This window comes from Eleutherodactylus coqui, chromosome 7 (genome assembly GCF_035609145.1).
Source record: "Eleutherodactylus coqui strain aEleCoq1 chromosome 7, aEleCoq1.hap1, whole genome shotgun sequence".
In the NCBI taxonomy this organism is placed as follows: Eukaryota; Metazoa; Chordata; class Amphibia; order Anura; family Eleutherodactylidae; genus Eleutherodactylus; species Eleutherodactylus coqui.
The window spans coordinates 122,781,919-122,806,126 of NC_089843.1; the positions used below are offsets into that span (position 1 = coordinate 122,781,919).

Genomic DNA, 24,208 nt, shown 5'->3' on the forward strand with positions numbered 1-24,208 from the left:
TTGTTGACCATATCAGCATGCAATAATACAGAGCATGCACCTGATTCTATGGGAAAGGACAGAGATCCAGCAGAAGAAAACCAGATGTGAATGGAAATATTGAAGGTTTTTTTTTTCTTCTTCTTCATTGCACATAGGACAGTACAAGAGACAGGATACTGCATTTCTTCCAGGAAGGAGGGAATTACTCTTCTGGATCTCAGCGTTCATCTAACACAGTCTGCCAGATCATCTGGACCTTAAGAACAGTCCTTGATTTTAAATATGAGCTGCAGACATAAGAGGGGATAGTCTGTTTGTTTTATGTCCTTCTCTCTGAGGATAAAAGTGTTGCCTCATACAGACTGGCACAGAAGACATCTATGCATATGTATGGCACTGACAGAGCCTTTGGGAGACTGAGTCTTTTGGATTGAGAGGATGCTAATCAGAAGGTGCAGAGGTAGAGGTGATAAAGTGATGGGATGCTACTGCTGCTGCTGCCAGTCATTGCCTCTACTGCTGATGCTGCTCTGTATGGGCACTTGCTGCAGAGCTCAGGTGCACAATCTCAGTCTGGCAGTGGATGAAGGACTGCCACCAGGAACCTTAGTAGGGGACATCCGGGCTGGACTGCCAGAAGGGAGCCCAGGTGAAGGTTTTTTCCTATCTGAGGAGGATGGAGAGTCTCCAGTGCTCAGGGACTTCCACATTGACACCGAGACTGGCATTGTGAGGACATTGCGAATTCTGGACAGGGAGAGAAGACAACACTACAGTTTTGTGGCTGCTACTTTGCTAGGAGATGTGGTCCAAGTAGAGATCAAGGTGCAAGATGTTAATGATCACTCGCCCACCTTCCCTGTAGAATCACTGAGACTGCAAATATCTGAGCTAACACCACCTGGCACCACCTTCAGGCTACCTGCAGCTAGAGACCCAGACACAGGGGACTATGGACTAAGGGGGTACTCCTTGATTAGGGGAAGCCAAGGAAGTGCATTCATCATCAGGTATGGGGAAGGCAAATCTGCTGTGGGTGCTGATAAAGAATTTGGAGGTTGGGATCAGGCAGGAAGGAATGCTGGGGCGAATGAGAATGTTAATCGGGAAAGATCTACTGTTCAGGAATGGCAAGAACGTGACTCATTTGATCAGGACAATGTATACGATAATTTAAATGTAGATCTCTCAGACTTTGTAAATGAGACTAGTGAAGGGTTACAAGCAGAGCACAGGGGGATGTGGGATGCAGTGAAGTCTTATAGTGAAGTAGGTGAAATGGGACGGCCAAGTACAGAAGGACAAGAACATAAGGATGTTGAGCTTGAGTTTGCAGAAGGCATGTCCTATGGAGTAGATACACAAGAATTGACATCAGAGGGACATGATACACATTCTCTATATGACTGGTATACAAATGAAAATAATGACCGATCAGGCTCACGTGAAAAGTTGCAGTCAGAAGTGTCATCTACACATTCTAATTTTCACCCCTTGGATCTTGTATTAGTGCACTGGTTAGATAGAGAGGAGCTTGACAGTTATCAACTGGAAGTTGAGGCTTTTGATGGTGGGTATCCACGTAGAACTGGAAGACTTTTAATAGACATCACAGTCTTGGATGCAAATGACAACCCACCAACCTTTGACCAGCCCGAATATAAAGGATGGGTGTGGGAAAATGCTCCAGTAGGTACACCAATTTGCACAGTCCACGCAGCTGACCCCGATTTAGGTAGCAATGGGCAAGTGAGATATACCTTGCGATCTGATGAGGGCTATTTTTTAGTTGAAGAAATCAGTGGAGTAGTAAAGGTTAATCGACCCTTGGACAGAGAGCAAAAGGCTCTTCATCAGCTTGTGGTACAAGCTAAAGATGGAGGATCACAACCTGAAGTGACAAGTGTCCTTGTAATAATAAAAGTTCTCGATGTTAATGATAACAAACCCCAAATACAGATCACACTACTTACTGAAAGTGGACATCCAGAAATATCAGAGGGTGCAAGGGTTGGGGAGTATTTTGCTAGAATTTCTGTATCTGATCCTGACTTGGAGCTTCAGGATGTTCCTTTGGAGACTACAAAAGGTCAGGAAAGAGGGGGGCAAGTAGGTGCAACTCTATACAGTGATACAGTGGAAGAAAAAGATAGTATAAGACATTCACTATTTAATACAACACCTAAAAGTAATAAGGAGCAAAGAAAACAATATAGGAACATAATGGAGGAACGACAAAAAGTTGAATATGGCAACACAGGTGCACCACAGCAGGTGTTTCTGACTTTGGAAGGTTCCGATGGCTCTTTTTCTCTTCGTTCTGCTGCACCCCAAATATATTTTTTGTGTGTTGAAGCACCACTGGATCGTGAACAGAAGGATTTATATGAGCTGAAATTGCTTGCTAGAGATTCAGGCTCTCCTCCTTTACAAACTCTTAAAACACTACTTGTTGCAGTCAGAGATTTAAATGATGAGACCCCTATGTTTACTCATCCTGAAGGATACCATGCCACAGTTTCAGAAGCTGCATCTGCTGGCACTGCAGTGCTGACCCTTAATGCCCAGGATCTTGATGATGATGGCCCAAATTCTAGGATCACCTATACTCTCCTGGACAGTGCTTCTTCTTCAGCCTTCATGTTAGACCCACATACAGGGGTTCTCAGCATTAACAAACCACTTGACTTTGAGGCAGAGACTGCAATGAACTTGGTTGCTGTAGCCACTGACCATGGTGTACCTCCACTGTCTGCCACCTGTCCTGTGACTATAACGATCGAAGATGTCAATGACAATGAACCGGTTTTCTTACAACAGTTCTATAACGCAACCTTGCAGGAACATTCTGTCATAGGACACTGCTTCCTTCAGGTGAGACACAACTAGACTATATCTAAGATATTGTTTGCTGTTTTGTGTTTCACATGACGTCTACAGTATAAGTAACTTTTTTATGTTTATGGTTCTACTTCACATATTTAGCACTTTATCACATCATGTTTTTTTCCTAGCTGTCAATCACAGAGTTGGACCGCTCACTAGATCCATAAACCCAGAGAAAGCAAGGATTTAAATCTATAGGTTACAAGTTATATCGAACATTTCCTTCATGTTTTATGGATAAAAACAGACACGTATAGAGCAGGGAAACCTGAGCAAATTGATATATAGTGAGGTGGGAAAAGACTCACTTGCAATTCATTCTTGCTCATTGTTGGCTTATGAGTCCAGTGGGTGGTCCTACATAGTGATTGACACTGTCAATCATTAAAGGGGTTGCCCAATTAGCAGACAGCATTCCTCCGATAGATACAACTGTGTTAAAATAACAAAAAGATCTGTACTTACCCGTTCTCTGCTGCGGGGATCCAGCGCTGTAGCCTCGCGGTCCTCCCGGTGATTGTTGTACAAGATGTCATCACAGGAAGTCACCTGACCATTGGAGCCAAACAGAGATTGCAGGGTCACTGTTCCAAACTCCTGGCATTGTGTCGCCCAGGATATGAGTGCTGATGCCAGGAGAATGGACGGTGATACTGCAGTGGTCAGGTGACTTTTTGTGACAGCATCTTCCACAACAAACATAACAGTAGGCAACAGCGCTGGATCCCGCAGCAGAGGTAGGGTAAGTATTGCGCTTTTTGTTGTTTTAACGCAATTGCAGCTATGGGGGAAATGCCTGGAATTGGAAAACATCTTTAAATCACTCAATCCACTGGATTCATAAACTCATGGTGAACAAGAATAAATGACAAGTTATACTGAATCTTTTCCAACAAAACTATGTATCAATCTACTCAACTGCTCCTGTTCTTTATCATTCTGACTGCAGATCCATCGGTTCATATCCATAAAGACACATGATGGAAACATTGAGAGTAACTTGCTCACTGCAGGCTCTATAACATAACTTCTTTCATAGGCAGTATAGAATATTGTTTCGGAGTTACAAAGTACTTATGTATTCATAAGGTATGTGAAGGTGGCATCATCAGTAACAATGAGGCAGACACTCAGCATCTCTTAGCACAACTGGAGAGACAATCCCTGCTGATTCTGCTTGTCTAATCGCAGGCAAATCAGCATTTACACACTGGCTAGGCTTACACTTAAGACTGCAGCTCTACAAAAAGTGCTGCAGCAACACTGGAGCTGAAAGGTCTGACAAATCCTGTTTACAGATTAATAATTCACTCCACTGACAGCTTGAAAAAACTCTTGGAAAAACATATATCCTGTGAAGTTGAGCTTGTGGGAAGCTATCAATTATCTCATTACGTGGCGGAGCATATTTTATTACTTCTTGTTATTCTCTTTCCTTAAGGTGTTTCAGGTCCAATAAGATTTTTCAGTTCCAATTAGTTAGTCTTTACGTCTTGAAAGTAGTGCACTCCCAGCACGTGTCCTGAATTTCGTTTTCTTGGCTTGTGAATTGACAATTTTCTGGACAATTGTCATCAATCATCAATCACAGACTGTAATATTTTAGGATGCACAATAAAACTTAAAGGGTTTGTCCAGGACTACAGAAAAAAATAAGAATTTGCTTTTTTCCCAGTGTCTGGTCATAAACTAGGTCTGGTATTGCAGTGCAGCCCCATGCAGTGAGCCGCAGTATCACACATAGCCCATGGACAAGAGCAACGCTGGCTCTGAAAAAAAGCTGATTCCTACTTCAATGTCCTGCTAGAGCGTAATGCTGCGGGGGCTACTTTATCCACCCCTGACTGCTTATCTGTTGGGTATTATCCTTTCTTGGTGTAGGAGCTGCTTTGTTACACTGGCACGCACTTACTAACACACACAGACATAAACACGTCTAGAAAGATAAATGCACTAATAAAACACATAAACTGCGTCTTTATATCTGACGCAGTTATTGACATATACACTTAAAGGGGTTATCCAGGGCTTTTACTATTGATTATATTGAAGACAGGTTATCAATAGTTGATCAGCGGGGATCTGTCGCTGGGGATTCCTGCCAATCAGCCGAATGATCATCCCGCTGTCAGTGCAGACAACGCTGGAAGCAGATAGACTTGTCAATATTTCAACGGGCTGGTTTGGTAATATAGGCATAGCTTACATTGAATTTAATTAGAGCTGTATCTGCAGTACCAACCTGGCCTTCTGCAATATGGACAGTGCTATCTGCTTTCAGCACTGTCTGTACTGACAGAGGGCCGATCGTTCAGCTGATTCATCAATAGTTTATCGGCAAGAGTCTGCTGCTTCAGATCTCTGCCAATCAACTACTAATGACATATCCTAATAAACGTCCCTGTGAACCATTTTAAAGGGGTTGTGCAGTTATAAACTATTGATGGCCTATCCACAGGATGAGGTATCAATAGTTGATTGGTGTGGATCTGCTACCCAGGACCTCCTATTAATGAGCTGTTTGTGCTGATGCACTGAACTGATTTCTGTAGGAAGCAGACAGCTCTGTTTCCACTGAAGTGGGCAGGTTTGGTATTACAGGCTATTTACTTAATTGGAACTTGGCCTGTAATGCCAAGCCTGGCCACTACTTCTTGCAGAAATCAACTCATTACATCAGCGCACATCCCTGGCACAGCTGATCAGCAGGGGTCAAGGCCGGTAGACCCTTGCTGAACTACTAATAGCCCTGCTTGAGAAGAGGCCATCAGTAGTTTACAACTGGAGAAGCCCTTTAATTAATACAAACATACACACATATATATTGTGACATACAATGAGAGGGTGGTAATAAATGGTTCATATTCTGATTGGGCCACCGTCACTAGCGGGGTGCCACAGGGTTTAGTACTAGGCCTCATTCCGTTCAATATATTTATCAACGACCTAATAGAGGGGTTGCACAGTAAATAGCGATATTTGCAGATAACACAAAATTATACAAGATAATCAATGCAACAGAGGACAATGTATGGCTACAAATGGACCTAGATAAGCTTGGGGCTTCAATGTTGATAAATGTAAGGTTCTGCACATGGGCAGGAGAAATGGATGCCACCGATATACTCTAAATGGGGTACTGCTAAGGAAAAGTGATATGGAAAAAGACCTGGGGGTACTAGTGGACTGGAGATTAAACTGGAGTAACCAATGCCAGACAGCTGCTGCAAAAGCTAATAAAGTCTTGGGGTGCATTAAAAGAGGTATAAGGGCAAGGGACGAGAACATTATCCTCCCACTATATAAGGCACCTGTTAGGCCCCACATAGAATACTGCGTAGAGTTCTGGTCACCGGTGCTCAGGAAAGATGTTACAGTGCTTGAGGGGGTTCAAAGAAGGGCAACTATACTAATACATGGAATGAAGGGACTGGAATATCCAGAGAGGCTATCCAAATTGGGATTATTTACCCTGGAAAAAAGACGGCTAAGGGGTGATCAAATAAATATGTATAAATACATGAGGGGACAATACAAGAATCTCTCCCATGATCTGTTTATACCCAGGACTGCGACTGTAGCAAGAGGGCATTCGCTACGTCTAGAAGAAAGCAGGTTTCATAGCCAACACAGAAAAGGGTTCTTTACTGTAAGAGCAGTTAGACTGTGGAACTCTCTGCCTGAGGAAGTGGTGATGGCAAAATCCATAGAGGAGTTTAAAAGGGGACTTGATGTCTTTCTAGAGCCGAAGGATATTACAGGATATAAATCTTAGGTCAATTGTTAATCTGGGTATACAGACAGGTAGGAACTATTAGGGGTTGATCCAGGGATTAGTCTGATTGCCATTAGGGAGTCGGGAAGGAATTTTCCCCCAAATGGGCTAATTGGCTCCTGCCTCTTGGTTTTTTTTGCCTTCCTCTGGATCAACCAAATGGACATTGTCTTCATTCAGCCTTACATACTATGTTACAATGTAACACCTTTTTAAAGTTTTTGCATGAGACCTCCAGACTACTTGTCAAATTCTGTATGGTCATTGAAGGGGGACTTAAGTGTTGAACTATGCAAAAAGGTGAGGAGCTAAATATTTATTCTGACCCATGTCAAAACTTCAGAAGATGGTCTAGATGTTATCATTATTCAAAATGTTTTGCACAAGAATATTGTATTAATATGGTGAAGATCCTCACTGCTTGGTTGAGAGAATGTTTGGGAAACAAAGACGAATCATAGCAAACCGGTCCAAGCAATGCTCCAATTTTCTCTGTTATTCCAGGTCGTCTTGTGTTGTCATGACAAAATAGCTAATATTTCCTTATAGTAGAGAAATCAGATAGTCAACATCAGTGGACGTCACCATGGGCACAACCTTTCCTGGAGAGCGTTCTTGAAATCAACAATTGAGCTCAGGTGGCGAACTTTATGGCCAACCAGAAGGTTCAATACAAGTGTTGATTTGTATTTGGTATTGCTGGATGGTACATAGGAAATCCTCTGCATTCTTCTGTTGTTTAGACCATAATGCTTGACACCTTGATGTTTCCTCTCTTTTGCTTTTTCAGGCATTTTTACAATCAAACAGATTCATTAATTCATTTGTTCGTTTGTACATGTATTCTCGTATTTCCTTCCACAAGAGACCTTCATTAAAGCATGTAATTAAGTGAACCCTATTGAAAATCTCTACAACTCTCTAAATTAATTTATATTGTAAATCCTTGCCATTTATTAGACCGCTGAGTCCTGTCAGGCCGAGCTTAAAGGGCCATAATTAGCTGTTCACCGCATGCGAGCACGCAACAAGTACACAGTGACATGCATACTTGCTGCATGCTGCCAACCGCCATGCACCGTCTTGGCGTATATATGCTCGTAATACACACCATGAGAGAACATACTAAGATTTTTTTTTTCGTGCGTATTTCGAGTGTCTCATGTGAGCGGCAACATGGGAGTGTATGGGAGATTGCTACTGTGTATAATGCAAAAATTGCACTGGTAATATGCAATTAGCATACAATCATCTGATCAGTGAAATGGAACACTTATATTAAGAACTTATATAGACCAACTAGTTCTTCTAGTTGAAACATGAACCCATTTGTATCCAGCTAGACAATGCCAGCCTTTAAGGGGCTGACACAGAATGGAGGAAATGTAGAGAGAGAGAGACACACACACACCAGGTGGGAGAAAAGGGAACCCCCAGGGTGGGGTGCTTCAGGCAGCACTCATGACCCACTTACCATCACTATGGGGAGTGCAGGGTTTATCTTGGTCTCTGGTCGCGGCTCTACTGATACAGAGAACTGGGTAGCGAAAATCTGTTTGTAGGGCCACCCCAAGCTGTGGTTTTGCTTCTTAGCATCCAGAGGCAGATACAACATCATGTGCAGGAACAGTAAACTTTATTAGTGGCAAGTAGCAGGTATTCACCCAGTACTGGTCTCAACAAAATCTTAACAAAAAGTTTGACCAGTATGTGAAACATCATAACAGTGATAAACATTGTTGAAACATCGGGGGCACCGTGCTACAGAAGAATTAATATAGGATCAAGGGTCACAGTCTTTTACAAGCTGCTTGTTACACCTCACCAACAAGTTGAAAAAATTTGCTGTTTGCTGCAGTAGCTGGCCAAAACCCTCAGATCGCTGGCTGCTGCAGCAGTTTGTTGATTTCTTCATCTGGGATGGCACACTTCTCGGCTTGGCCAGCACTCCTGCCAGCAGTGCATGGGGCACAGCCCCCCCCCCCCACTTAGTTACGCCCCTGTGTTTGAATGGTGTAACTTGTCATACCTTTATTTCACTATACTGAATAGTGTCGTTGACTGTGCTTTGAATACAGTTGTTCTTGCAAATACTGTTTACCACGTGTTATACGTTTCGATTATAATTGGCAACAAATGCAATTTCATGGGGACCACACAGTACATCTGGTGTATCTACTATTGATGTGTTGTGGGCAAATATTATATTTGTATTAGATCTAGATATATTTTACCAGGTTTTAGCCTTATTTACATAGGACTGGAAAACTGTTAATATTATCTGCTATGATCAAGTCTGAATGTAACCCTGCTGAATCAGATTGAGTAACATCAAATATTAATATCAGCTGGACACCTCTACCTACTAAATACCACAATTGTTAGTCCTAAGCATGGAGTCAATTTTGCCCTAACATCACTTAGTTGGGTAATTAACAATGGATTTACATTTTAGCATATTAAATACAACCTAATGGTTTGCACTATATAAACTACAAATCTACTTTTCAGAATTTATGTTATAATGATAGACTTCCCATAAGTATGGGTCTTCTAAGTAAAGTTAAAGTACTTTATGAAGTTTTTGCTCCACTTGTTAATTTTTTATGATAGTCCAGGATCTAAAGGAACCCGGTTCCCTCAGATGTATTAATTTTCAATAGTCCAGACTACACATGACTCAGTTTGCATCCCCATACAGATAAAACACATACGTCTCATTTTGTATACCTCAGGTAAGAGGTCAGTAGATATCGGCACGGCGGTTAAAACCGCATGCATTTCTATTTAATAAATGTTTTATAACTCTTCTTCATCCTAACCTCTCAATCAATATGTTAAAATCATAAAAGATATCAAATGTCACAGTCTGAAGGGAATAGCAGATTCTTCTCTCCATGTGCTCTGTAGTTTTGACCTTCTGTTCAGTTCTGTGGCATATGGCAAAGTGTTAGAGACACAGCATCTGGATGTTCTGAATCTTAATTGCAGAAATCTTTTTATCAAATGGTCCAGACTTTTTATTTTTTTAGGATTGTCAAAAGTGTCTTTAGTTTTACATGCTTTTCCGATGTTTATACTTTTTATCCATACATGTCAAATTTAGGGTTTTTAGACTTTTAACTACAAATTTAATACAAATTTAGAATTTTTAGATCATTTTGATAATTAAAGTGGCTTAGGAATCAAGGACCTTCACTTAATATTATACAGTACATTTCATCATACAGAATATAGTTCTACATGAAAAAAATTAGGAAAGCCTATACTTGCCTCAATGGCTATAGGTCTGCTTGGCCTGGTTCTCCTTTATCCCCAATGGTGCTTTGTAAAGTGGGTGAGCAGACACTGATGATTGAGTCACCAGTCGCTCTTGCTGGCTCCATAGATGAGATTGTGCCGATGTCCAATATTAAGAATTAGCACTGTCTCTGGATTGCTTCGTCCAAGGTCTTATGCAGTACCTATAAGTGGTAGCTGAGTTCATGTGTATCCGTAGTTCCATATTCAGCCGATTAAGGCCAAAAGATTGTCCCTTTCGTTTCCATTAAGTTAGCATACGTCTCCATATCTGTTTTTCAGTACTGTGGAAGAACACAGTCTACTGCGTTATTCCATACAGATGTATCCTACAAAAAATGTATACCACAAGGTATATACTTTCTTTAACATGTGAACCTACATGGCATACATTGGAGGCATCTATTGGAGGTATATGTTGTGAAATCCTGCCCAAGTATACCTTCGAAATCCACCGCAGACTCATAGTGAATAGACCTATAATCTGAAATAGATCACAGTAATTACTACTACAATTATGATAACTGTTTTTTTATACTAGTACACTTTTTATAGAAATAAATAAGGCAGAATACGACTTTAATAATAGCGAAAAACCTAAAAAGTAACGCCTTTGCGGACTAGGTTAGTCTAAGAACAGTTTATTTCAGACATAAAATTAAAGTGGATCTGTTATCTTACTATAGTGCCATGCTTAAGAGCGGCATATAATGGCATACTATGGGTACCGATCCACTGTACAATTTAAGGTGTTTTCCAGGCGTTTACTACTGATGATCTATTCTCAGGATTGGTCGTCATCAATAGTTGATTGGCTGGGGTCCACCCTCTGGATCCCTACCGATCAGCTAATCATCCTGCATACTGTCAGTGGAGTGGACCAGCTAAGTGGTGGATCCCTGCCGATCAACAATTGATGACCTTTCTTAAGGATAGGTCACCAATAGTAAAAGTCCTAGAATACCCTCTAACCCAAATAGCATTAAAAGATATTGTGCGGTTTAGTTAATACAGTGGACTTCCTGCGCCTCTCCATGCCCCATTCTGTGCCCCTCACTGGTGTTTGATGGCTGCCATGTATACATGCATGCATAGCAGTTGTCAATCTTTGATGAGAGGGGTAGGACAAAGCAGGAGAGGCTGCTCCCCTCATGCATAACTATGAGTCGGATGTATTTGTTGTTAGCAGCAATGTTTTTTTGGTAAAATGTGAGCCAATAGTGCAATGGATGTGTCCCTATAATATGTTGCCCTTAAACAGGGCGGCACAATCTGGTGACTTGTACGCTTTAGTAAGCATAGATAATGATGTTCTGAATACATGTACTGTACATAGATACACTGTTATTGCACTGCACAGTACTTTAGCATCCCCTCCCTATATCTGAAATCTCGCCTTTCCTATATCTCATCCTACCACCCATGTCCTGCTAAGATGGTCTGCTAAGTGGAAATTACACGCTAAAATGGTAAACAGAATTATTTTCAGATTCTGCACTTTAAGACGTATGTTTATATGTGAGCATAATTTTACAATTTCTATATAGTTATTATAGACAAGAAAAGTTGACTAAATACTTTGCTTTAGTTATTTTTATTGATTCAGAATTATAGCCAGAGCTGCATTCCCAACTCTTATTGGAAACAGTAGACAATCTCGTCAGGGGACATGGTCCTAACAATGGGAAGTTGCATTTTTTCCTAAATTGAGCTGTAGTACAGCATTATACTAGTCTTCCTAAAATTAGAAATTCTGTGTAGACATTGAGCAAGAAGACAGATTTCAGCTGCGAAGCGCCCCCTTGTTCTTTCCTTGTCTTTTTCCTAAGATTCATATACATGTAAAGGGGGTAGAGATGAGCGAGCATACTCGCTAAGGACAATTACTCGATCGAGCATTGTCCTTAGCGAGTATCTCCCCACTTGGAAGAAAAGGTTCGGCTGCCGGCGCGGGTGAGAGGTGAGTTGCGGCAGTGAGCAGGGGGGAGCGGGGGGGGGGGGGGGGGGGGAGAGAGAGATCTCCCCTCCGTTCCTCCCCGCTCTCCCCTGCCGCTCCCTGCCCGCCGCCGGCAGCCGAACCTTTTCTTCCGAGCGGGCAGTACTCGTTAAGGGCAATGCTTGATCGAGTAATTGCCCTTAACGAGTATGCTCGCTCATCTCTAAAAGGGGGAAGTCTGAAGGGATAGCCTATCAGCCAAACAAACTATCTAAGGTCTATGGGAAGCTTAGTAGTGGAAAAAACTCTAACTATGTCCACACGGGAGGGATTTACTGCGGAATGTCTGCAGCAGATCCACAGCAAAAAAACTCTGCATCAAAAACTGCACCATTTGGTGCAGAATTTGGCGCCGATTTTAATGTGGATTTTGGTGTGGAATTCACCTGATCATTAGAAGACATGCATTCCACAACATATCCAATGCTATAATTGATAGGCGCAAATTTAAATTCCACTTTACAGCTACTATAAATGCTTTGGATTTTCCGTGCAGAGGGCTTGCATGAAGAATCCCAGGCTAATCCGCCACCGTGTGGGCATAGCCTAAAAAAAAGGAAGTAGTTCTTTCCACTTTCTCTAATCCATTCAGATATCTTGGTGAGGATTGGATAACCATAATAATTGCCAACTATATTTTATGTAATCCAGCCAGTGCTTAATGTAATATTAAGTTGTAGAATACTTTATAGCTTTATAGAAGTATTGTTTATTAGAGACAGAAGGTGTTGCCTTTCAAAGATGGGTTTGTGATCCTTCAAACAGTGATAGATTTGTTGTGGTCGCTCTCTGACAAGGCCATTTTGTAGTGTGCCGCTCACTTGAAGAAAGTGGTCATCCTCTAGTGCCTTACTCTTAACCTGATACTCGCTTTATATTATGAGCAATGTCAAAAAGCAGGGAGCATGAACAATTGTAAATCCTTTTCCATTTAGATGCTGTCAGTAAGTTCTTCTGGGTCCCGTGATAAGTCTTAACCAAGAGGGATGTCCACGAAGCAGAAGACTGATCTCAAGGAGACCGATCCCATTTGATCTAACACTAACAGCCTACGTATTTTTGTATGAAACCCATGTAATCTGAAACATTCTCTAGAAGAATAAATTATGTAAGCAGTACAAAACAGAAATATCTGATCCTGCGTCCAGTCTTGTTATACGCATAGAAACTTAGCCGGACATGACTGCAAACATGCAGAAACCTTTATTAATCAGTCCTATAGATCTAGAGTATACATTGTGAGTCTACATAGCGATCATGAACATAAGATTATCTCAGTGTCAGTGAAATTGCTTAAGGACAAGAAAAACAAGAGGTTCTTAAATACACTTATTAGTAGTGGCATTGGTTTTGAAGACCAACTTGAACTCCTGGGAGCTTGTAGAGCTTTCTCCAGAATCAGCCATCAGTTACTGTTCAGTTTATAATCGGCCTCATCATTTTTCAGAGGGCTCTATTAGAGTCAGTAATGGATATTTATTTAGCTATGCCATATGCTGAAAAGAGAAAGTGACTGGCAGTTGATAATGACTGATCGCCATGCTCTTCAGGAAATCTGGCATTGTCTCTTGGGCTTCCAGGGAAAAATAACATGTTGGCTACTGGTCAAGAAGCAACTGTTGTTCATGGATGGACTGGCAAGGGAAAATAGCAGACTTTCACACTCCTAATGAAATTTAGCATTGTTGTTAACTCTAATTACAAAAGCCACCAGCCCTTGTAGTCCAGGCTAACGGGGAGACAAATATGATGTTTAAGAACCAATGTTGCATTATGCATAGCCTCTAAACAGTTTGATATTTTATAAGGGTGAGGATAGAATAGTGGAAACCTTGGTTCTTCCTTAATTTGTAGCATTTCCTCTTGAATAGAAAAATAGTATTTGTTAAAGAGGACTAGTCATGTTCTCAGGTCAGTTTTGCTTTGATGCTGCAGCCCTGCTTACTCTTAGCACATCTCTGCTTTGCATTGTATACTCTCCCGCTCACCAATATTGAATTTGCTTACTTACTGCTCCTGATGCTTTGAATGTGTCAAGCGGGGTTTTTTTCAGCTCGCTGTCATTGGGTGATGTCAGGTTTCGGCCGCCAACTGATGTCACCTATTGACAGTGAGCGGATGTAACCATTCACTTGGTAGATTCAAAACGCTGAACACAGTGGAGATGGTGGGGGGAACAGCGGAGCATACAAAGAAAAGAAGAGCTATGACTAGAGATGAGCGAACGTACTCGTTACGAGTACATACGCACCCGAGCACCGCCATTTTCGAGTACAGCAGTACTCGCGCGTAAAGATTCGGGGGGCGCCGTGGCGGCACGGGGGGTAGCAGTGGGGAGTGGGGGGGAGAGGGAGAGAGAGAGGGCTCCCCCCTGTTCCCCGCTGCTACCCCCCGCACCGCCGCGCCTCTCCCCGCCCCACGGCGCCCCCCGAATCTTTACGCGCGAGTACTGAAGTACTCGAAAATGGCGGTACTCGGGTGCGTAAGTACTCATTACGAGTACGTTCGCTCATCTCTAGCTATGACAGAGTCAATGGGATCACAGACTCAAAGCATTGCAGCCTGCCCCGCAGATCAGGTCCTCTTTAAATATTGCTAAGTATGGAATTGTTTAATATATCTGAGTAGGTTGGAAGACGTCAAGCCTTCTCCACTTACATGCTGCTTAATGGCTAATGATTTCTTCTGATCATCTTCTCTCATGCAAATCTTTGTCGCTGATCCATGACTCCAGCGCTCCATTACACTTTCCTGTAGCCTCTCAATTTTCAAAGCCTTTCCCAAAACCTTATGTTTATCCTCCTCTTCTTATTTTACGACAGTAATTCCTGGCCTAACCTCACTTAAAAAAAAACATGATGCTTTATATCTCGTGTTTTTGATTGCGTTGTATACATCTTTTTTATGTGTTTTGCTTTTCATTAAAATAAAACTTCAATATTGAGCGTAAAGGTATAGACATGTAATTATTTATGAAGGCAAATAGCTGCATAAAGAAAGTGCATCCAGATGTATCATAGGTAGAGATGAGCGAGCATACTCGGTAAGGCGATATACTCAAGAGAGCATCGCCTTTTTCGAGTACCTGCTGGCTCGTCCCTGAAGTTTCAGTGGGGGGCGAGGGGGGGTGAGCGGTGGGTTGCAGAGGGGATCAGGAGGGAGAGAGAGAGAGGGATCTCTCTCACTCTACTCCCTGCTCCCCCTTGCTGCCCCGCGCCACCCCCGACCCCGCGGCTTCCCCGAATCTTCAGGGACAAGCCAGCAGGTACTCGAAAAAGGCGATGCTCTCTCGAGTATATCGCCTTATGTATGCTTGCTCTTCTCTAATCATAGGGATAACGAAGTGCGGGCTGAAGTGTTTAGGCCCCACCACATGAGTCTTGAATCTATTGGACGCTATTAATGAACTAAGATACAATTCATGATACAAAACCTCACACAGAACTGTAGTGTATAATTCCACATTATGCACCATGCAATACTGTATGTGAAAATGCATGCAGCCGGGACATCAGCTTTAAAGGGGTTTTTTGTTAGGAAAAAAATTCTATACTGACCTATTCCCCCCCCCCTTTAGTATTTTTTTTTACCGTATCTTCTCCCCGACGATCTTCTCCTGGCTCCTCCAGTCCCCGGGATCACATCACCTGCAGCCGAATGATTCTTCTATTTCCTGTAATGTTATGTACATTTGCAGGCACTCTGCTTCCTGCAGGTCAGTGTACCCAGTCATTAGGAATGTAGCGTTCACTGCCTAGCAGGGAATGCCAATCCTATACCGGGCTATTTCCATGACTGCATATGCACGCTGTCTCGCAGCAATAGTATATAAACACTCATGTAGAGACACCGTGCATGTCAGGTCCCAGCAGTAGCAGTAGTGACCGGGTACAATGACCTGCAGGAATCAGAATGTTGAGAATGGATGCTACATTAAAGGAAGAGGATCCGACCGGCTTGCGGTGAGGTGACCTGGGGGACTGGAGGAGCCAGGAGAAGATCGGCAAGGAGAAGATGTGGTAAGAAGAGAGGAATTGGTAAGTATTGATTTTTTTTTTATAATGACAAAACCCCTTCAACCCTCTAACAGTTTAGGGCAAGCTTTGTTTGTTCTGAGGAAAAGGACCTTAGAGATTCTGATGAACAAAGCTCTGTTTCTATTAGAGCTACTAGGATCCATTTCGTGTCATTTTAAAGCTACGATTTTTGTATTTAAAATTACAGCAAAGGCATGTCAGTAGCCCTTACAGATCCGGAGCTAATACTATTTGAAGTGGAGTCAGGAATACTGGATTTACAGCTTTCAGTAGAGAACAGGGAAGGTAAAGCAGAGAAGGTCTCCTGTCTATCCCCATGTCACAGGAAAGCTGTGACATGAATTTTTGCTCATCTTATCACCTCCCCATCAATCAGAGAGCATATGTACTCTCTTATTGTCACATATGGGGTTTTCACCAAAACCAGAGTGAAATGCTGAAGACTTGCTCATCTAATCACTCCTCTATGTTGTTTAACTCTGCAGATGCTGCAGTCATTGCTGACCATGGCATCTAAACATTTTTACAGAAAAAATAATTAAAACTTTCTTCCCCTTACACAAGGTTTTAAATATAAAAAAAAATAAAAATCACCCCCCCCACACACACACACATAATTGCTATTGCCACATCCATAACAGCCTGTACTATGTAATATCACATTATTTATCCAACACAGTAGATTCCGTAAAAAAAATCTAAAAGAAAAATGCAGAAAGAGCTGTTTTCTGAGAATCTCACTTCCCCAGAACAGAAATAATAAAAACTAAATTAAAAGTTGTATAGATATCAAAATGCTACAAATAAAAACTACAAATTGTCCCACAAAAAATGTCTGGATTCAGCTCTGTCGACTGAAAAATATAATCTGCTACTGGAATGTGGTGCCATACAGAAAGTCTTTCTAAAGAAAAAAAAAGTGTTTATATTGTGCAAAAGCCGTGAAACAGAATAAAAGCTCTAAGTTTGCCATAATTATAATAAAGTTACAATAATAATTATACCAGACTGTGGACACCATAAAAACTTGTCCCACAAAATGCAAGGTGTCATACAGCTACATAGACGAAAAAAGTTATAACACAAAAGGGGATACGATTTACTGGCTCTTAAGGCTAAAATTAGTCGTGTCACTAAGGGCTTAAAATGCACTTAAAATGACGGAGTTCCGTGCCAAATATATTTATATGAGACATAAATCCAAAATCTACTATAAAAAAAGTGACATTTTCGAGAGGGTTGTTTTCAATTTTAACGTGATAATTGGGGGGTTAACTGCAAATTACTGGGAGTTACACTTTGCATTTCTGTATTTTGGTATATTCTTCATATATATGCACTTTGCTTTATAGACCTTTGATTACAGAGCGTGTGGTAAATCCCTCTGGTTCTGGATGCTTGCACACCTAATCTTCAATTATCAGATAATTGTCCAGGGCTAATAGAATTTTCCTGTTTACACTCCATCAAAGATATAATTAATTATATATAGATTACAGAGACACAACTACCTTGAAATGTGTACTTCACTCCTCGCAAAAGTTCTAGATGATCATGATAGAAGACCTCTGGGCATTATACTCAGGCTTATCAGGTAATTATAGGGCATGTGGACTCATTGTTTACACGGTGGGGGGATTCTTCAGTGGTCCGAGGCTCTTACATGATAAAAAGTTAAGTCACTACGAGATGTAGCAGGTGACGAACCACTCCACCCTAGTTTGTGGCACTTTCTGCCGAGTGTAACTTCTTCATGCACCCCATGTACATGTATGTGATAGTGGGCTTACATGAACAGGAGCTGTGCCCATGAATGTAACCATGTGATGGATACAGAGATAACTCTGGTCCCAGGCATTTAATATGCAGTTCTGAAATGATTTGCATCTACAATGATATCACTAAACGATACTATGAAATTTAAAGGTGCTCGATGAACCAATCACAGCCATTCAATGATGTCATTCACTGATACACTGGTACTATAATTTCCTAATATTTACTAGTCCTCTTTAAAAAAGAACGGAATATTATTAAAGTAATGTTCTTTAGTTGCACAACAGTTCCACAAATAATATGCAAGAGATGGGGAATTTCAAAATTTTTGTATGGCTTAATCAGCCGATCACTCACCGTGTAAAAGGCCCTATATTGCTAGCCCTTCATGACAGTCGATATCTTCAGTCCAATGAATTAGTTCTGGGACGACCATTGTACATTAAAAATATTGCATATTGAAACCATAATGTCATGGCACGCTGCCGCCACTCCTCTAGCTCGTCTGTTGCCAGGTCCTCGGTCCGGCACCGTCATCCTGCATGTCATGTCTGCTCCACTGCTTGCATTCTGCTGTCTTCCCATACGGCTCGCACACGCTCCTATCACTTCACTTAAAGGTCCCAACCAACCACACCCCACTTCCTGCTTTATTGGGCATTGTCTCCCATGGAGGAGGCCTAAACAATTGGTCCCATCAGCCATTGTGCCATAGCCACTGTTTATTTCCATATTCCGGTTCTGATCCTTGCCTGTTTTACTGCTGCCTGCCCTGACCTTCCACTTCCACCTGTGCTGCCAGCCCTGACTATAGCCTGTTCTCTGGATATCCATCTGTTCACATCATCAGGTACTGTGCCTCGGCCCTGTGTTCGAGGAACATCTTCAGTAATACAGGGGATTTATCAGTGAAATGTCCATGCTGGATATTCCATTAGAATACAAATGCCGCAGATCCGGCCTGTCTGTGACATTGTACGTTAAATCTGGTTTTAAGTTACAACAGCCCAGGAAATACCATTGTATGTTGAAAATATTGTATCCCGAGGCCATTGTAACTTCATTACTGTATAAAAGTTAATGAAAGCAGAGATTGCTGTCTGATAAACTGGAACACAGTATTTCAGTTAGATCATTAATATAAGACCTCATGCATATGGAAGGGCACCAGGGACTCCTGGGCTAAATTACAAAAGGAATTCCAGTTCACCAACTACCTTGATATCAAGATAGAGCACGGAAGCGTTCGACCAACAGCTTGAAGACCCATAGCAGCAAGGGGAAAATCCAGCTCAGCCAATGGTAGAACGAGAAATTCAAATAGTAAATTCTATTACAAAAATATTAAAAATATGGAACATTACGGCACTGACCACAATACATTAAAAAAACTTCAGTTTTGCTGACGCAGTTCCCATGCAAAAAGCACTCTTAGCCGTAGCAGATAAGTTGAAAGAATAGATATTTGTTCTTTTGTTTTAACTTATGTGCTATAACTATTATCACTCAAAATTCGCTCAAAAGTTATCTTTTGAGCGATAACCATTGCCCCTAAATGCGCGGCCATCGTGCACTTTTCATGCACTATTCGTTCACTGATGACTGTTATCAGTGCTGCACGCTGATTTTCTCAGCAGGCAGCGCTGATAGCATTCTTTCAGCTGGTATCCCGTTGGCAGTTCAGACATCAGCTGAAACCTCCGACAACAATGCATCTGTTTGCATATACAAAACAGCTGCTTTGTTCTTTGAGCTATCGCGGCGGTATCCCGCTCCACCTGTATTAATTCTTAAGTAGCTAATTAGCTACTTAGAATTATGCAAAGATGATCGCTCAAAACTGTCACTCAAACTATCGTTATCTTTCAGTGTAAATGGCCTTAAGGTTGCTGTTCACACTCAAAACACGTCAGAAGAACTGACATTTTTTATGTATTGTGATCAGTGCCCTAATTTTCCATATTTTTAATATTTTTGTAATAGAAAGTGTTATTTACATTTCCTATGTTACCATTGGCTAAGCTAGATTTTCCGCTTGCTGATACTCCTGTGGGTTGCCATATGTCAAAGATATTATGCACTAGTAGCAATGCTAGTTAGGAAGAAAAGCTCTGTACATATAGATTGTGATGGCAGATGCCACAATTTATTTTCCTATCAGATTCACACAGAATCAACAGCAAAAACTCTTTATTCCTCAGTATAAAATTAAATGCATACAGAAGTACCGCGACTCCGTGTACCTCTAAGGGTGCCCTATAATGGCCTCATGCAAAACAAAACTGTAATATGGCTGTTCACTAAGCTTTCTAAAAAAAATCTTTTTGCAGCCTGATCAGAGGGATCAACAATGCCTTATGAATGTTGGTCGTTTTTAAGGAGGGTCTGCCATCGGGAGACAGATTTGTCAGCTGGGGCCCCCAATAAAGAAGAGCTTGTTGGAGTGCCTAATCAGACACAACCACACTTGAATACTGCTGAGCGGTAATACCAAATACAGCCATCCATAAGAGCACCGCTGTGTCTGGAAGACTCTGCGGGGTTCCTTGTTGTCGTGATTAGTGAGGGTCCCAGCAGACAGACCTGCATCATTACAATGATATATTCTAGTAATACGTTATGAATATTGAAAAGCACACAATCCCTTTAACAATGCATGAAATACGATTTACTAATTTGCTGTATTTCTCAAAAAAGAGTGTTTCATTGTATCTGTATTTAATTATCAGACATTTCTAATGCCTCTGCTGAGCAGAACAGATAATGTGTTGCATGAGCCAGTTAATTAATTTTGGGGGTTTCTTAAATGTTTAAACAATGACGCCCAACATTACTTTGAGGTTAGTCTTTGGAATAGACTCTTTCCATTTTTTTTCTGTGTGCAAAGAGAGTCATAAGATGAAAGATACATGTACTTCATCTCAGGCCTCGTTTCCTTTTGGATAGGCTACAATTAAGGACTCAAAAAGGACATAAATAGAATTTATTCTAATGGGTCTTTCTGCGTCGGGACTTGATCATATCAATAATGCCATACATCAAAAAGGCTAGACAATGTAATTTGTCCAATGGAAAAATTTTTATTCCTTTTTTGTATCTCTTTTGAGTGTTTTGGTCTGTTATTTGTTGTCCTAATAACTGTAAGCTCAGTATTGTCCAAAAGGATTAAATTGTTGATTGGCGGCAAAGAAGGTTTTCTTTGGTTGTAGAAGGATCCAAAAAAGCAAGAGATCAATTCCACAGTGCAATATAAAGGGAACAGCTCTAACATGTGAAACTTTGTAAATAGTCTTCATTGACCTTTTCACTAATGTTCTGGGTCATAGTTTCATCCTACAGTCATAAACAAGAACCACACACACTGCAAAGGAGTTTGTTGTGCTTGTGCACAAAGGTTTAATTGGTGGTTCCAGAGGATAAGGCAATGTTTCAGGCTTTGCGTGCCCTTTATCAAGCCAGTAAAAAAGGGGGAACGGGTGGAAAGAGCAACATTTCAGGGGTGTGCTGTTATTTTTCAGTTTAGTATGATCCTGCAGTTATGCAGTCGACTCCTTCTGTCTGAACCCTACTTCTTAACATACATTTGTTAGATTGGCAATAAGTTGGCATAAATATAAAGAAGTATGACTGCAAAATCAGATTACCCTGGGTTGTATATCAATGGCACTTATGTCAACCTTTGAGAGCAAACTCTGCAACCTTAACCAATGGCCATCAGTGCTGGACTATAAAGTAATTTTCTGCTAATATGGCAATGAAACTATTTTAATGCAGTGCCAGATTACTCGGAATCCAGAATACTGGAACCATATTTTTGAATATGATCTAGAGGATTGTCTCATCATGGCAAGTACTTTTCAGACTGAAGCTGTGGATGAATGGGTAGGAGGCTTGATCTTTGAGACAAATGCTCCTGTAACTTTGCACTTTAGAAATGGACATGATTGAGTACTTTCAACAACATTTTATTAAATACAGGACAATGCAGATTCAGAAATTACCTTTCAAAGTCACTGGATCAGCATGGAAATGCATTGTTCATTCAATTAAATGTAATTGGATGTATCCATGCAAGTTCAGTCCTCAGGTAAAAGGTTCCAGCAGTGTTCGACCGAAAGAAAGAGCCATCCATCAATTGTATTAGCACTACCTACAAGGGATATACTGTACTTTTTAAGTAAAAATAAAAAATCAAGCACCTGTAAGGACTTATTGTTTTACTGAAAAGCTCAGCATGCAGTACCATCTCAGGCAGATATGCAAATGATTAGAGTTGTGGTGTGATCAGATGAGCGGTGTTGCCACCTGGGACCTAAAAGTGTTTCCACCCTTGACCTGTAGAAAGGCTCGCAGAGGCTACTTGTGGATAGTAGAAACCTTTTTCCGCTTGTCTAGAACTTGTTGACCACTAGACACTTCTATGATGCAATCAAAGAGATTTCACCTAGTTAAGAGTTTGAGAGGGGGCGCATTATTGGAATGCAAGAAGCTGGGCAAATTGCCCGCCACATGGGCCATTCTGACATGACTGTTAGGAGTTGATGGGTTAGTTGATGAGTGAGGCATACACACAAGGTGACCGGGCTCAGGACGCCCTCTACAGACCACCAGCAGGGAGGATTGTCTGATTGTCCAAGGAGCATGAGCAGCGCCAACTGTTTCAGTGTCTGTTATCCAGAGCCAGGTGGCACCATTGTTACAGGCCCATGTGTCTGTCAAAACCATTACCAGGTGCTTGGCTGGAAGCCATTTGGTCGCACAGCGCCCATTATGTGTACTGACTTTAACACCAACCCGCCATTGCCTCCGTTTGTAGTGTTGTCATGTTCGACAAAACTGGACTGTTATAGAGTGGAACTGGGTTGTCTTCAGCGGTGAATCAAGGTTTGTTTGGGCACTGACAGCCGTGTTCGTGTCTGGAGACCTAGGGGTGAACGCCTCAATCTTGCCTTAGCTGTGGAGCGACACACTGCCTCCACTGTTGGTGTGATGGTTTGAGTGACAATTGCATACAACAGTTGGTCACTCCTAGTAGTGATATGAGGGACAATCACAGCTCAGCGATATGTTCAGGACATCCTGTAGCCACATGTTCCTCTCATGGCAGCTTCCAAGAGGCATTTTCCAGCAGAATAATGTTTGGTCACACACAGCAAGAGTGTCACAGGAATGTCTCCACAACATTGTCACACTTCTGTGGCTGCCCAAACGTCAGATTTATCACCAGTAGAACATGTATGGGTCCATATGTGGCACTAACTTCGACAGCCTACGAGTTTGCACAATCTAGTGCCTCAGTTACAGCAAATGTGGAGCCATATTTTACAGGACACAATACAGAACCTGTATGCCTCCATGTCCGCTCGTATCACATCTTCCATCCAAGCTAGAGGTGGCCCAACAAGGTACTAGAGCCTTCATGCCGTCTGTATCACAACTTGTATCCATGCTAGAGGCAGTACAACAGGGTACTAGAGCCTCCCCTCAAGGGATCAGTTTTCTGCTATGAATTATCTGTTGCTCTAATATTGTAATTACTTACTTATATCAACATTACAATCACACTTAGAAAGTTTCATTCAATTCTGACAACTCCTTCTAGGGGCTTGATTTTTTTTTGACAATGTTTGAACAGGGCACCACTGATCACGCATTATACAAGTTCATCACACAATCTCTCAATAGCGTTGTGCCTATGTAGTGCAACCACTACAGGTAAGTCTCAGTAAATCTTAGACATCTAGTCCTTGATCAAAACATTATTTCCCTAGGGAGTGCGCCTCTCTTTTTTTTTTAACGGGACGGATTTAGGCTAGTGATCATTTAATCACTGCCTTCAAGACCCCTTAGATCACCAGTTAGAAACACTCTGTTCTTTTTGTAAGATTACCAATAAGAACTAGATATGTAGTTTGCAGATCACAAATTCATATGTTGATTACAGTAAATGATACAATTTGTACAACACAGTGATTTTTGTTTTGGTGATACCATATTGAACAGTTTCCAGGCCTTCATAATTAGTAAGCAAGACCTGTAAGATGAGGCCCTTAATTACGAGTAGTTGACTAATGTAATGAAAAACACATTTTAAAGATTTAAATTGTTTAAATTAACTTTAATTAAAGGGAACCAGCAAGTGAGTTTATTGCAGTGTGATAAGTTAAGTAAAACACAGCAGAGAAAGTTTATTTTCCTAGAGATGGAAAAAATGTGCCTATCAAACTTGACTTCAGCTCTCCAGCTCCATGTATTAGAAGCCCATTTATTGAACGCGACTGCAGATGTGCCTTGGGTTTTCTAACCAATTAATCATGTTAAAGGACCAGTGTTTGATTTGCTTTGCTCTGTGCCATTAATATAGACTCATTGCACGTGTTTCCTCTTTTAGTTGTAGCACATATATCAGTATTATGTCCCTTTTTGTGGCGAGATGAAGAAAAAAACATGAATTAT

The 24,208-nt window shown here is 41.4% G+C and overlaps 1 protein-coding gene across 1 annotated transcript in view; it reads left to right on the forward strand.

Moving 5' to 3' along the window:
• Window positions 1-411: 411 nt before the first annotated feature.
• DCHS2 (dachsous cadherin-related 2) overlaps window positions 412-24,208 on the forward strand; it is a 267,892-nt gene continuing 244,095 nt past the window's right edge. Inside the window, exon 1 of the mRNA XM_066574814.1 lies at window positions 412-2,856. Coding sequence (XP_066430911.1) covers window positions 421-2,856 — 2,436 coding nt within the window. The 5' untranslated portion in view covers window positions 412-420. The remainder of the gene's footprint in view (window positions 2,857-24,208) is intronic.